Source organism: Cucurbita pepo, chromosome 8, assembly GCF_057944985.1.
Source record: "Cucurbita pepo subsp. pepo isolate OVF chromosome 8, ASM5794498v1, whole genome shotgun sequence".
Lineage (NCBI taxonomy): Eukaryota > Viridiplantae > Streptophyta > Magnoliopsida > Cucurbitales > Cucurbitaceae > Cucurbita > Cucurbita pepo.
In genome coordinates this window covers 4,790,220-4,805,155 of record NC_141805.1, presented here as the reverse complement: position 1 = coordinate 4,805,155, position 14,936 = coordinate 4,790,220, and the positions used below count along the sequence as shown (strand labels likewise).

The window sequence follows — 14,936 nt, the reverse complement described above, 5'->3', positions numbered from 1 at the left end:
AACATAAAAGGAATCGGTTAATAGTTAAAGATCTATTAAATATTAGATTTGAAAGTTGAAAGACAAACTAATGTAATCCGTAAATCTAGTGTTCGGGTTACATCGACCACCAATCTCCCGATCATTTTCAACCACTCAATTCCTTTGCTTTCATTTCTAATGTATATGTTTTTTTTTCTTTTTCTATATATTAGAAATATATACCGTATGCCTTGCATGCTACACAGCTCCCTTATGCCACGCGCGGGTGCAAAACAGCTGCATCTACGCATCAAGCGGCCCCGACCGCGCGTCGGCATTCTCCTTTTCCTATATTTATTTTTTCAAAAATATTAAGTTCCACGATTAAATTACCAATTTCTTTTATTAACAAAGACAATTAATTATCCCTATACTCCCTTTCCTTATTTGTTCTACAACCCTCTTTAGGTAACCTTGGTGTAAAGACGCCTTTAACTCAGTAAAAGTCACAACTTTTTTTTGGTTGTTTGAAGTCACTATGGTAACTTATCCAGTTTCTTGTTGTGATCCATCTTAATTTAGGAGTAGCTTTTTCAAATTGAAGAAATTATGCTGAAATCTAAGTAATTGCATACGAGAGAAACAAACGAATTTGTAGCATACATGTGTTTGTTGAAGACAAGCACTACCTGCGCGCTGCCTGTTTGTCCAATACATGAATACAAGCAACCTCTACTATATGTTTGATATTAGCCTGTTTTCATCTTGACTATGCCACCTACTCTTGACCTCCACAACACCAACCCCAACAATCCCTCCTATCATTCTTTACCGTAAAATAATTTGCCATATCAGGTTTTCTCGCCCTACCACTACCACTACCACTAAAAAGAACATTATAAATAAATATAAAAAAAAAAAAGAAAAAAGAAAAAAGAAAAAAGAAAAAAGAAAAAAGAAAAAAGAAAAAAGAAAAGACAAAATACACGTAGGATTCACTCACGCACCAGCTCTCTCTCTCTCTCGCTCGCTATTCCGATTTCCCAGATCTGCCACATCACGTCAGGATGGATTTGTATTATAAATAAGGCTCCATTCCACTTCTTCCAACTCGCGCCTTCCCCCAATTCCCCCAATTCCCCCAATTCCCCCCTTCTCACTCTCTCTTATTGTTTCTCACCTCTCCAAGGGGAGCCTCCGTCGGTGATCCGCTTCTCAAGGTTCGTTCTCTCTTCCCCTTCTCTCTGTTTTTTGTTACTCTCAATCTCTCTGTTTTTTGTTACTCTCAATCTCTCTGTTTTTTGTTACTCTCAATCTCTCTGTTTTTTGTTACTCTCAATCTCTCTGTTTTTTGTTACTCTCAATCTCTCTGTTTTTTGTTACTCTCAATCTCTCTGTTTTTTGTTACTCTCAATCTCTCTGTTTTTTGTTACTCTCAATCTCTCTGTTTTTTGTTACTCTCAATCTCTCTGTTTTTTGTTACTCTCAATCTCTCTATTGCTATATGCTATATGCTCTTCTCCTCTGGATCTGCTGCCCCTTTTTGTTTTCTTCAACGTCTCTGTTCTTAGATCTGCTCTTTTCTTACTGCCTATTTGCTTTTTCAAACACCATCTTACATGTTTGCTTCCTTCTCCTGCTCACCACCCTCATTCCTTCTCGGATTTACCCTTTTCCAATTCAAATCTCCCTCACAACCTCATTCAATTTTACTTCCTTCTAACCGCCTTTTCCCTCTCTCCACCAGAACAATGGCCTCTCACATTGTTGGATATCCTCGTATGGGCCCCAAGAGGGAGCTCAAGTTTGCCCTTGAATCATTCTGGGATGGGAAGACCACCGCTGAAGACTTGAAGAAGGTCGCTGCAGATCTGAGGTCCTCCATCTGGAAACAGATGTCTGGTGCTGGGATCAAGTACATCCCCAGCAACACCTTTTCATACTACGATCAGCTGCTCGACACCACTGCATTGCTTGGGGCCGTTCCTCCTAGATATGGTTGGACTGGCGGTGAGATTGGTTTCGATACCTACTTCTCCATGGCTAGAGGAAATGCGTCTGTTCCGGCTATGGAAATGACCAAGTGGTTTGACACAAATTAGTAAGTAACCACCCGCCCGCCCCTTTTACTTTCGGAACGAACATCAATTGCAACATTATGCCTCTACTATGCATCATTAACCCTCCCGTTGCAATGATGCAGCCACTTCATTGTCCCCGAGTTGGGCCCAGAGGTGACCTTCTCTTATGCTTCCCACAAGGCTGTCGATGAATACAAAGAAGCCAAGGCTGTAAGTGTTTGTGTTGTTTTAGATATGTACGTTGATTCTGCTAAAAGTTCACAAAAAATAAGGTATATAAGACATTGCAAATATAATTTGCTTATGCAGCTTGGAGTAGACACCGTTCCAGTTCTTGTTGGCCCTGTGTCGTACTTGTTGCTCTCTAAACCTGCAAAGGGTGTCGACAAGACCTTCTCCCTTCTCTCCCTTCTTGACAAGATCCTTCCCGTCTACAAGTAAAGAACTATCTCTCTATCTAGACATCATACCAGAGTGTTCCCATAACATAATGGTTCTCTTTTCAAATATTAATGGTGGATAACTTTTCAGGGAGGTTATTTCTGACCTCAAAGCGGCAGGCGCTACTTGGATTCAGTTTGATGAGCCTACTCTGGTGCGGGATCTTGACTCGCACCAATTGCAAGCCTTCTCAAATGCATATGCTGGACTAGAATCAACTCTCTCTGGCTTGAATGTTCTTGTTGAGACATATTTTGCTGACGTCCCTGCTGAGGCATACAAGACCCTTACTTCTTTGAAGGGTGTCACTGCCTATGGGTTTGATTTGGTTCGCGGTGATAAGACACTTGGATTGATTAAGGGTGATTTCCCCAAGGGGAAGTTCCTTTTTGCTGGAGTAGTTGATGGAAGGAACATTTGGGCTAATGATCTTGCTGCCTCAGTTAGTACATTGGAGGAACTGGCTACCCTTGTGGGTAAAGGTGCGCTAGTCTTCTGCCTATGTTTGTATTACGATGTTGGTACATGGTGCTTCATATGGTGTTATTCTTCTTGTGTGGTTTTTCACTGATTTCTTTTCCCTCCAAAAAAAAAAAAAAAAAAAAAATGCAGATAAGCTTGTCGTCTCCACCTCCTGCTCACTTCTTCACACTGCCGTGGACCTTGCCAATGAAACCAAGTTGGACAATGAAATCAAATCATGGCTAGCTTTTGCTGCTCAAAAGATTGTTGAAGTCAATGCATTGGCAAAGGCTTTGGCTGGTGCGAAGGACGAGGTATGTTCTTGATTCTGATGAAATTTATCTCTTCAAGGTGTAAGCTAGGTTTTTAGGCCTTGATATCTAACCTTTTGGGTTGGGGTTTGTCAATTATAGTCAGCCGAAAACAGGGTTTTTTCTTTGGTAAAAAGCTGGCTGTCAATGAGATTAAATGAAAGAATACAAAAGCACCCCAAGGAGATAATTGGGAATTGGGAATTGTTCAATGCCATGTTATGAGGAAAACACTATTTCCCAGTAAAGTGACTTGTCTAGTATCTGAGCAGATGCACAGTGTTTTGGCCACTAACAAACTCATGAGCTTATGCTTTATTTTTCCAGGCATTCTTTGGCGCTAACGCTGCAGCTCATGCTTCAAGGAAGTCGTCCCCAAGGGTGACCAATGAGGCTGTTCAGAAAGCGGTATGTACATCTACATCCATTTCTTGTCTAATCTATAAGGTGTTTTACTGTCTGTTTGCATGGATTATTTTAACGGATGAATTGCTTTTTTTATTGTGCAGGCTGCTGCTTTGAAGGGCTCTGATCACCGCCGTGCTACAAATGTTAGTGCAAGACTTGATGCTCAACAGAAGAAGCTTAATCTTCCAATCCTTCCAACCACCACCATCGGTTCCTTCCCCCAAACCATTGAACTCAGGAGGGTTCGTCGTGAATACAAAGCTAACAAGTGAGCAGTAAATTAATGTCAGCTTTCTTTGAAGTGAAAAAAATATCTTAATCCTATTTCTAATGTTTGCAATTTTTGGCTTTCTTTAGGATCTCCGAGGAGGAATATGTGAAGGCTATTAAGGAGGAAATTAGCAAGGTTGTCAAACTCCAAGAAGAGCTTGACATTGATGTTCTAGTTCATGGAGAGCCCGAGGTGAGTTATTTAGAGCCTTGTTGAGGAGGAAATCAAGAGCAGTGTGAGGATGCAGTACTCTTTTCTCATTTTGCCCCTTCTAACGTGAATTTCTTTATCCTCACTGTAGAGGAACGATATGGTTGAATACTTTGGGGAGCAGCTGTCAGGTTTTGCATTCACTGTCAATGGTTGGGTGCAATCATACGGATCCCGTTGCGTGAAACCTCCAATCATCTACGGTGATGTGAGCCGCCCGAAAGCCATGACTGTCTTCTGGTCTACTGCAGCTCAGAGCATGACTGCCCGCCCGATGAAGGGAATGCTCACGGGCCCTGTCACCATTCTCAACTGGTCCTTTGTTAGAGTTGACCAGCCAAGGTAATAGAACATGACGTTTCCCCACACGCTTAACCTGAAAGGAGCTACCCAGTTAATTGTTTTTTTCCCTTTATACCATACTTCTTGCTTAATGCTTCTTGTGTATGGTATCGTCTCCTAGGTTTGAAACATGCTACCAGATTGCCTTGGCCATCAAGGACGAGGTCGAGGATCTCGAGAAGGCTGGCATTAATGTCATCCAAATCGATGAAGCTGCTTTACGAGAAGGATTGCCTCTTAGGAAGTCTGAGGAAGCTTTCTACTTGGATTGGGCAGTTCATTCTTTCCGTATCACAAACTGTGGTGTCAAAGACACGACTCAGGTTACTACATGAACCACTGAGATTTTCATTACCTTCAACAGTTCATAATATCTTCGATTTGCCTAATATTTCATTATCTCGACAGATTCACACTCACATGTGCTACTCCAACTTCAATGACATCATCCTATCCATCATTGATATGGATGCTGACGTGATCACAATTGAGAACTCCCGTTCTGATGAGAAGCTTTTGTCAGTCTTCCGTGAGGGAGTGAAGTATGGTGCTGGAATTGGCCCCGGTGTATACGACATTCACTCCCCCAGAATACCATCAACCGAAGAGATTGCTGACAGGATCAACAAGATGCTTGCAGTGCTCGAGACCAATATCTTATGGGTCAATCCTGACTGCGGTCTCAAAACTCGCAAGTACGCCGAGGTGAATCCTGCCCTCAAGAACATGGTTGCTGCCGCAAAGCTCCTCCGAACTCAGCTTGCCGGTGCCAAGTGAGTCTGTTGCTGAGTTTTATGAACATTGGTGCACATTTTTATCTTTCCTCCATTCCAGATATCCTGAAAGATATGTCTGTTCCCCAGAAATTGAGTGGCGACATATTTAGTAGCTGTAGTTCTATCGTCATTTTTTTTTTGAACGGAAATCTCCTTTTGGTATTGTTTTTTGATTTGAGTCTGTAGCTCTGTTCATACAAACTGCATTTTGTATGGAGCGAAATTAAAAGGCAGCATTTGCCAGTTTGTGTAATTGTTGTCGGATTTTGTTTTCTAAAATCATATGGATTTAATACTACACAATGGTCTGTGTTTCTACCGCAATATAGAATTCTTAATGTTTAGTTAAAATCAGTACTTCCTCTGCCATGGTAGGTTAGGAATCACGACTCTCCACTATGGTATGATATTATCTATTTTGAGTATAAGCTCTCATGACTTTACTTTGGTGGCTTTACTTTGGATTGCTTTGGGCTTCCCCAAAAGTGGCTTTATTGGATTCTTCACTTCTAAACCCATAATAATCCTCAACAATCCTCTCCTCGAACAAAGTATACTATAAGCCTCCCATGAGGCTTATGGAGCTCTCGAATAGCCTCCCCTTAATCGAGGCTCGACTCCTATCTCTGGAACCCTCGAACAAAGTACACCCTTTGTTTTGTTCGAGGCTCGACTCCTATCTCTGGAACCCTCGAACAAAGTACACCCTTTGTTTTGTTCGATACTTTAGTCACTTTTGACTAAACCTTCGAGACTCACAATTCTATATTTGAGGATTCTATTGACATGTCTAAGTTTAGGGCATGGTTCTGATACCATGTTAGAAATCGATATTGTCCACAATGAGCATAAGCTCTCATGACTTTGCTTTGGGCCTTTGGGCTTCCCCATTGAGCATAAGCTCTTTGGGCTTCGCCAAAAAGCCTCGTTACCAATAGAGGTAGTATTCCTCACTTATAAACCCATAATCATTCCCTAAATTAGCCAATGTGGGACTCACTCCCAATAATCCTCAACATTGTAATCAAATTGTTGATTTAAATTTTAATAGTTAGAAGCTTTTAGATTACAAAAACCAAATTTAATTCTGCTTTTATATAAGTTCAGGTCTCTTGTAATATAACAAATTCAATCCGTTACCTTTTTTCTCTCGCTCTCTATCATGATAGCATTAACTTCTCCAAAACGAAGTTTTGCATGTTTTCCTACAAAAACATGTTCAGAAAATGCAGACCACGGACAGCTTTGGCAAAGAACAGTACAACGGAAAACATGCACGGTTTTGCAGGTTTCAATTTCCATTTCAAGAAGATGCGGCAATGCTCAGACAGATTCCAGATTGACTGCAACTCTAAATCGAAACAGCATATAGCTAATACATATGAACCATATACAAACTGCAGCAGCATCGATAAGGCAGAGAAAAATGTCATCTACATCACACACAAAGTCCATTATTAATCATTATACAAAGGAGTGGACAGCAGGGGGTTGAACTATCTTTCTTCATTTTAAACAACAAGATCACAAACTGGTGCAAACAAGTTTATGAAAACACCACCGCGTTCACGCTAGTCGAAAGGCCATCCAGAATACCCTGTTTGGTGTTGGGTGCTCTCATGTAGGGCTGGCGAGCTGCTTCCAGTGGTCGCACTATGGTTTGAGTCAGAACTCGACGCTCGGAATGGCCATAAACTTGAAAATGGGTTCCTCCTTCCTTGATTTGTCCTACTATTCTCCCTCTCTCGGCTGTTTCGACTAAGATTGTTGCTTCCAGACGAGCTGTGGCTACCACCTGACCCTTGTGCAGGCAGCTCTTGGCGGCAAACAGGGCAGGAGTTGTGCTGGACAAGCCAGGGAACTATACAATCCGAATGATACATATGGTCACATGGCATTTTCCTAGCTTCAGACCCTAATTCAAATTTATCTTGGCAAACAGGGCAGTGTGAATTCGAACGGATGTGTCTTTGCGTAATTTTAACAACAGGCATTGCATCGATTGAAGATCTAGATGCTGGGGGTGGTCCGCGTCGGTCGTTTGCTGAAAGCTGTTCAAACAATTCTTCAAGTCCAGGACCAATAAAATAATCACCACCATTGCTCCTACTCACACCAATTCCAGGAACCCCATTAAAAAAGGCTTCAAACCCACCATGTCCAGACAACCTAACAGGAATTTGGCCACCAAAGATCAACCAAGGACCAAATCCTGAACCATGATCTGGAATAGATTCCAACCTTCCCCTCATATCATTTCTGTCTATCAACCGTTGCCTCATAAAGTTTGAGAAAAGCTCCAGGAGTCCAAGCCTCCGATTGTGGTATTCATGACCATTGGCTCCAAAGAAATCAAGGGGACCTCTTTCCATCATTTCATCGAGTTCTTGAACAAATCCTCCATTACAGCTAGCGCAAACCATGTCCCGTCCACGGAGTTGAACTGGCTGCTCACATCTGTAACACCAATGGGTGTTCCTACTCGACATCCTTCCTCTCTTCTCTGCAAGTCTCAACCATGAAACTCCTCATTATTTAAGTAATGAGACTGTTAGTTTGCTACATATAGATATCTCGGCATTTTATGTGTAATAACTTCTCGAGGTTGAGTCTTATGTGCTTAGCTGACTAAGAAAACGCAATAATCTTGACCGACTTTTATCCTTTTATTTCTTGATTTAATTAATGAAAGCACAAAATAGGTAATTTCACATCACATGCGTGTTTCATTCATAAAAAGATGCAAGAAGATTGAGAAATCTAGTTTCTAATAACAATTTCCAAATTAAATCTGTTAGATTGAATGGCACGATGACCTATATGGGTCACGACCTCATGTATTTATAGATGCGTATAATGAAGATTACATTCCAAATCTATGATTTGGTAACAAACCATAAAATCATAGATTTGGTAACAAACCCTTCAAATCATAAACTAGTAAATCTTAGACTATTTTAGTATATACAGTTATGATCTATTTTAGGTTTAACACCCCCCCTCAATCTGGACGATGTACTACTAAGTTCAGATTGCGCCTAAAATAGCTAAAAGAAGGAGCTGGCAGTGGCTTTGTCATGATATCGGCGAGCTGATCCTTGGAAGATATGAGTCGAACATCAAGCTGACGAGTCGATACTCGTTCACGAACGAAGTGATAATCAACCTCAACATGCTTCGTCCGTCGATGAAAGATTGGATTGGCGGATAGGTAGGTGGCACCAATGTTGTCACACCATAGGCTAGGCGCTCGCGCTTGCGAGATCCCGAGCTCACGCAAGAGAACTTGGATCCAAATTAATTCGGCAGTGGCATCAGCAACCGCCTTATATTCGGCTTCCGTACTAGAACGAGAAACTGTCGATTGTTTCCTCGAACTCCAAGAGATAAGATTGCCACCAAAGAAGATCACATAGCCTCCAGTGCTTCGACGATCATCAGGATTCCCAGCCCAATCAGCATCTGAAAAGGCACTCAACAAATCAGTGCTGGACTTTGTAAGACACAAACCCATATCAATAGTGTCATGTAGATAACGGAGAATTCGTTTGACTGCCGCCCAATGTATAGAAGTCGGAGAGGACATGAACTGACACACTCTGTTGACACAGAAGGATATATCAGGACGTGTCAGAGACAAATATTGGAGAGCACCAACGACACTTCGATAGCGAGTAGTATCCTCAGGTGAGAGCTTTTCACCACCATTCAATAACAACTTCTCACTGGGAAGCATAGGTGTGGGCACACCTTTGGAGGTGAGCATATTGGTTCTGGCTAATAAATCTCGAATGTATTTATGTTGTGTCAGAATAAGTCCACTAGAAGTATGGCGGACCTCAATCCCAAGAAAATAACTCAAAATACCAAGATCCTTGACGGCAAAATCATCCTGAAGCTGTGTAAGAAGTTTCTCAGTAGCCGTAGAAGATGAGCTGATGATAATAATATCATCAACGTAGATGAGAATATACATCTGAATGCCCGTTTTGTTAAAAATAAAAAGAGAGACATCAGCCTTTGAAGGTGTAAAATCCAGCTGTAATAGTTTGGAGCTAAGGCGAGAAAACCAGGCACGCGGAGCTTGTTTAAGGCCATAAAGCGACTTATCCAGCTTGCAGAGATAACCAGGGTGTTGAGAATCCACAAATCCAGGGGGCTGCTTCATATAAACATCTTCATTAAGAAGGCCATGAAGAAAAGCATTTTGAATATCAATCTGCCGAATAGCCCAACCACGAGAAATAGCAAGAGATAATAAGAGCCGAATGGTAGTGGGCTTAACAACTGGACTAAAGGTATCATCATAATCGACGCCATACTGCTGTTTAAAACCTTTAGCAACCAGGCGTGCTTTGTAGCGATCAATAGAGCCATCTGGCTTTTGTTTGAGTTTGAAAACCCATTTGCAATCAATAACGTTAAGACCAGCACGAGGAGGAACTAAGTGCCATGTCTTATTTTTTTGAAGTGCCTGAAATTCATCATTCATTGCCTGACGCCAGAGGGGATGCTCCATAGCAGTAATATGTGAAGTAGGTTCAGAGGCAGAAGACCGAGCTACAAGATATGTTACTGTTCCATCTGTACGCACCTTGGGTTTCTTGATATTGTGCTTCAATCGAGTACCATACGGATGAGTAGTAGGTGCAGAATCCACATTTGAGGGGACGGCCGTATCAGCCGTTGCGAGGGGAGCAACCGATGCTACAGCAGTTGGTTGACCAACGGCCGAGGATTCGACCGGGCATTGCGCAATATCATCTGCTGGCGGAGAAGCCGATGCCTCAATCATTGGCGGAACAACCAACGCCGATTCGAATGGCAGCGACGCGGAGGATTGTTGCGGCAATTCCGAAGCTGATGTAGACACCAAATTTTCTGCATCCAAAGAGTTAGTAGGCCCAGACATATGCATGTGATCATTCTCCAAATTAGTACTGCTATTACCCAAATGCAAGGTGCACAAATCAGGGGCATTATGCGTCGACTGCATGATTGGGGAAGAATTAGGTGAGGCTCTCTTGAATGGAAAAACATTTTCATCAAATATGACATCTCTAGACATATAGACACGACCAGAATCGGTGTCAAGACACTTATACCCTTTATGTGAAGAACTGTAGCCTAGAAAGACACATTCCTTTGATCGAAAAGAGAGCTTTTGTTTGTTATAAGGACGAAGATGAGGCCAACAAGCACACCCAAAAATTTTTAATAAGGAGTAATTTGGTGGGGTATGAAAAAGAAGCTCTAAGGGGCATTTTTTATCGATGACACGAGTAGGAAGACGATTGATGAGATATGTGGCTGTAAGAAACGCGTCGTCCCAAAATTTAATAGGTACATGAGCATGAGCTAGAAGGGCTAGGCCAGTTTCAACAATATGACGATGCTTGCGTTCAGCAGACCCATTTTGTTGATGTGTGTGAGGGCACGAAACACGATGACCAATTCCAAGGGAACGAAAAAATGTGTTGTGAATTTTCTGATATTCCCCACCCCAATCAGATTGAACCCACTTGATTTTAGTATCTAGGAGGCGCTCAACATGAGCTTGGAATTGCAAAAATATACGAGGAGCTTCTGTACGATCATGCATCAAATAGATCCACGAAAATTTACTGAAATCATCAATGAAACTAATATAATATTTAAAACCCCCAACAGATGGAGGTGCAGGGCCCCAAACATCCGAAAAAATAAGTTCCAAAGGTGACGAAGACCTATGGGAAAAACTAGTATATGGTAATCGATGACTCTTTGCTAACTGACACGCATTACAAACTGACAAAGATGACTCACTAGCACACGAAATATTATTTAGACGCAAAATGGATTTTATTACTTGAGATGAAGGATGTCCAAGACGAGCATGCCATTGGGCGTGAGTAGTAGATCTGCTCACCAAGGCGTGCTTGAGATTATCGACATCGGATGGCTTAATAGGATAAAGACCAGATTCACACCTCCCATTTAGGAGACTTTTCCTCGACTGTCGATCCTTTATAGAAAAATGCCAAGGATGGAATTCAAAAAATACGTCATTATCACGAGAAAATTTATGAACAGAAAGAAGATGTTTGGAAATTTCAGGCACATGCAAAATATTACGCAACGCAAGAGGACGAGTAGCAGTATTAATTAGAGAATGACCAGTATGCAAAACACGCAAACCTGCTCCATTGCCGACTTGAACTTGTTCACCTCCATGATAACGTTCACGCACAGCGAGACGATCCAGGTCACTGGTGATATGGTCCGTAGCGCCTGTGTCGCTGTACCAATTTGGGTCAATCTTGTAAGAGGAAGTAGCCGCCAGTGCCGTAGGAGGAGCAGAAGAAGGTTCATCTTGATAGGACTCATCCATCCTATGCCAGCAGCGGATAGCAGTATGCCCCACTTTGCCGCAGATCTGGCAGGAAGGACGAGCAGAAGGGCCACGACGATCACCAGCAGGACGAGAGGGTGCATAACCTTGAGAACGACCACGACCGCGATCCCTACGCCCACGATTCTTCTGCTGACCACCACGACTAGCATAATTGGCAGAAGATCCAAGATTTAACTGAAGTTCAGCCTGGTGTTGTAGTTGGCGAGCTTCATACGTCATTAGATGTGCAAACACATCATCAAGGGTGAGGGCTTCACTCTTGGTAGTCATTGAGGTGACGAAGGGATCATAGTCAGGGCCAAGACCAGCGAGAAGATACGCGATCACATCATCATCCTGCAAGGCAGAGCCGGCGGCGGCCAGCTCGGTGGCTAGCCCTTTGATCTTGCAAAAATAATTTGCAGCAGATTGATCTCGTTTCTTGGACGTGGCAAGCTCAACACGAATCTGAGTAGTGCGAGCACGAGTTGACGATGAAAACATCCGCTGCAGGGTATCCCACGCCTCCTTGGACGTAGTAGCGGCAACCACATCATGAAGAATCTCCTCAGACATGGAGGAGAGAAGGCCGCTAAGGACTTGTTGATCCTGATCATACCACTGATTATAGGCCGGATTAGAGACCAGCTCAGCACCAGCAGCAGTTGAGGAAGGGATCAGCTTGGCAGGTGCAACATTGGTGCCATCGAGGTAGCCCATAAGCTTCGTACTCCGTAGGTAGGGGAGGAGCTGGGCACGCCATATGATGAAGTTGTTTTTGGTTAGACGAATTGTGACAACATGGTGTAGAGGGATTGGATATTGTTTAAGGCCAAAAGTCGCCATGGTAGTTGAGACGGTGTTGGAGATGGTGGATGGAGAGGAGGAAGAAGACATGGCGAGGAGTTTAAAAAATAAACCTTGGCTCTGATACCATGTTAGATTGAATGGCACGATGACCTATATGGGTCACGACCTCATGTATTTATAGATGCGTATAATGAAGATTACATTCCAAATCTATGATTTGGTAACAAACCATAAAATCATAGATTTGGTAACAAACCCTTCAAATCATAAACTAGTAAATCTTAGACTATTTTAGTATATACAGTTATGATCTATTTTAGGTTTAACAAAATCAATGTAGAATATGATCTTCCCAAGTTCACAGACTTTAGGTTTGCTTTCCTCTATCTCAAGACCTATTGATATTTCCATGTAAATTTGTTCTTTGAGGTTGCCCCCTTTTTGCATCAAGTTGATGTAGATTCAACTCTTGGTTCATATGAATAGATAGGAATACATAAATGGTAGTTCAATTAACTACTAGGGCATATATTCTTGGTAATATATCCCATATAATTAGATTAAGTAAATTCCTTATGCCATACCCATCCATTACAATCCCAAAAGTCGATAGTTCGGTTCTCCCTCTCACAATTGACGAACTTAAAATAAGAAAATAACTAAAAAAAATCACTTCGCAACAAGTCCTACTTTAAATCTACCAGAGCTTCCATTTAGTCTATATGGAATATTGAAATTCTATTTACATCCTACAACCTTTCTGGTGGGAAGACGCATATATTACCAAGTCCATTTATTTTTTGTAGTTGTTTTCTTCTTTAACTACTGCTTTCCAATCAGGGTTAGGTGAAGAAGAGCTTCATGAATATTTTTCAGAATTCAAATGTTATCAAGCCTGGTAGCTTCATTGTCATCATTTGAGGTAGAAACAAAGCTAAGAGAATTTGGAGGTCCATTATTGGATTGAGATTCTCTTTTCTTTTTATAGTGTTCTTCGGTTGAAGTGGCCGGGTTGAGGTTGGGTGCTGGTGATGATAAAATCAAGTGATTTCTACGTCTACTCATGAACAATCTATTGATCAATAGTTTAAGAAGGTTCCAAAACTGGTCATTGTTATTCTCCCCCCGAGCATAAGTGTCCTTGACAAAAATTTGTCTCCAGGGAACGTCACATCATGATTATATAACATTTCCTCATTATCGCACTTGTAGCTCTTTGCATTTTAAAAATTAAGAATCCAAATTGCTTCTAGTTTGAAAAGAACGATGTGCAACCACATATCTTAGGTGTAAACTAAAATCTAGTATATTGTTGGGGTAAATTTAAGAGGAGATCGAAGAGGTGTTTGGAAGTTTAATGTGCGTAAGAGCATCCCATTGATTGGGTAAGCTAGATCAAGAACTACTTTACCCCAAAAAAAATGTTTTAAACATTGGAGTAATAATCAAACTTCAACCCACCTCTAGCGTAAGTCTAATTTGCCTTTCGGCAATTCCGGTTTGTTCAGGAGCAACAATGCAAGAACTCAGATCAAGAATGCCTACTCATCTTATAAAATCACCTAAGTAGGTGTTGAGACAATATCGCGCACTACCAGTTTGGATCTTAAAAATGAATTGGGGTTGTATCATACGCTAGAAACTTGGAAAGATACAGATCTATCCTAGATCCAGTTACATTCATCAAGAATTGAAACAGCACTATAAAACCATAAAAGTAAAAGGAACTTCGGGAATCAGATTTCCCACTTGAACCAGACAAGGAATTCGATCCTTCGAGGTAATGAACTTGGTTAACACATCATCAAGTCAATAGTGTAAGGATAAACTGACGAAAATTCTAAGAAAATCAGATACAAAAACAAGTTTAGGCAGCAAAAAACTACAATTCCGAACAATTATCGACGGTTTGAGAACAGTGAAATGAAAAATGCACAAGAAAATGATCCCCATCAGCACAAAAGTTGAAAAAGAGCAAATGAAGCACAGTGAAGAATCCAGAAAACAGGATTACAGAAATACAGGATGCGAGAAATGAGAGAAATGAAATTGTTAGAAAATGAAAAACAGAACGCACCTGGTGAAGCGAAGGGAAAGGAAAAGAAGGAATGTAGTGAAGTAGAGAGGAGAGAAGATGGGAGTGAACCCTAAAGATGGAGGAAGTGAATGGGTGAGAGTGAAAAATGGAATTTATTCCCACTTTTTTCTATTTTTTTCTATGTACAGGAAGCGGAACCTGGAGTTGCCATACTTCCAATAAATTAAGACTTAACATTTTTCATTATTGTTTTTAATTTCTTATATTTTTTTTTAGGTTAAATTGTAAATAGGAATATTCACGCGATGGGACCCACCTTATTTAATTCTTTTTCTTAAAAAAAAAAAAGAAAAAATTATCCTACATTTATGATTTTCATTATTTTTACTTTTGATTATATTAAAGATTTATTAATTGTTTACTAAATTTTTTTTTTGTTAGTTCTGGCAGGA

The 14,936-nt window shown here is 41.2% G+C and overlaps 2 protein-coding genes and 1 non-coding gene across 3 annotated transcripts; 1 reads left to right on the top strand and 2 right to left on the bottom strand.

Annotated features, from left to right (window-relative positions):
• The first annotated feature begins 1,061 nt into the window (after positions 1–1,061).
• On the top strand, positions 1,062–5,587 carry LOC111800225 (5-methyltetrahydropteroyltriglutamate--homocysteine methyltransferase 1). Its single transcript, XM_087126339.1, has 12 exons — positions 1,062–1,181; positions 1,709–2,062; positions 2,165–2,252; positions 2,352–2,479; positions 2,574–2,965; positions 3,096–3,259; positions 3,584–3,664; positions 3,766–3,932; positions 4,022–4,127; positions 4,237–4,487; positions 4,609–4,810; positions 4,896–5,587. The coding sequence occupies exons 2-12, from the start codon at positions 1,713–1,715 to the stop codon at positions 5,262–5,264; spliced, it is 2,298 nt and encodes a 765-aa protein (XP_086982465.1). The 5' UTR covers positions 1,062–1,181; positions 1,709–1,712; the 3' UTR covers positions 5,265–5,587.
• Positions 5,588–6,652: 1,065 nt separating this feature from the next.
• Positions 6,653–14,682, bottom strand: LOC111800238 (putative E3 ubiquitin-protein ligase RHC1A). The gene is made up of 2 exons (XM_023683840.2): positions 14,524–14,682; positions 6,653–7,766 (listed from the first exon to the last, which is right to left on the bottom strand). The coding sequence occupies exon 2, from the start codon at positions 7,750–7,752 to the stop codon at positions 6,835–6,837; it is 918 nt and encodes a 305-aa protein (XP_023539608.2). The 5' UTR covers positions 7,753–7,766; positions 14,524–14,682; the 3' UTR covers positions 6,653–6,834.
• On the bottom strand, positions 11,863–12,002 carry LOC147791397 (small nucleolar RNA Z247). Its single transcript, XR_015422334.1, has one exon. It is a non-coding gene; the product is annotated as a small nucleolar RNA Z247 (small nucleolar RNA).
• Positions 14,683–14,936: the final 254 nt, after the last annotated feature.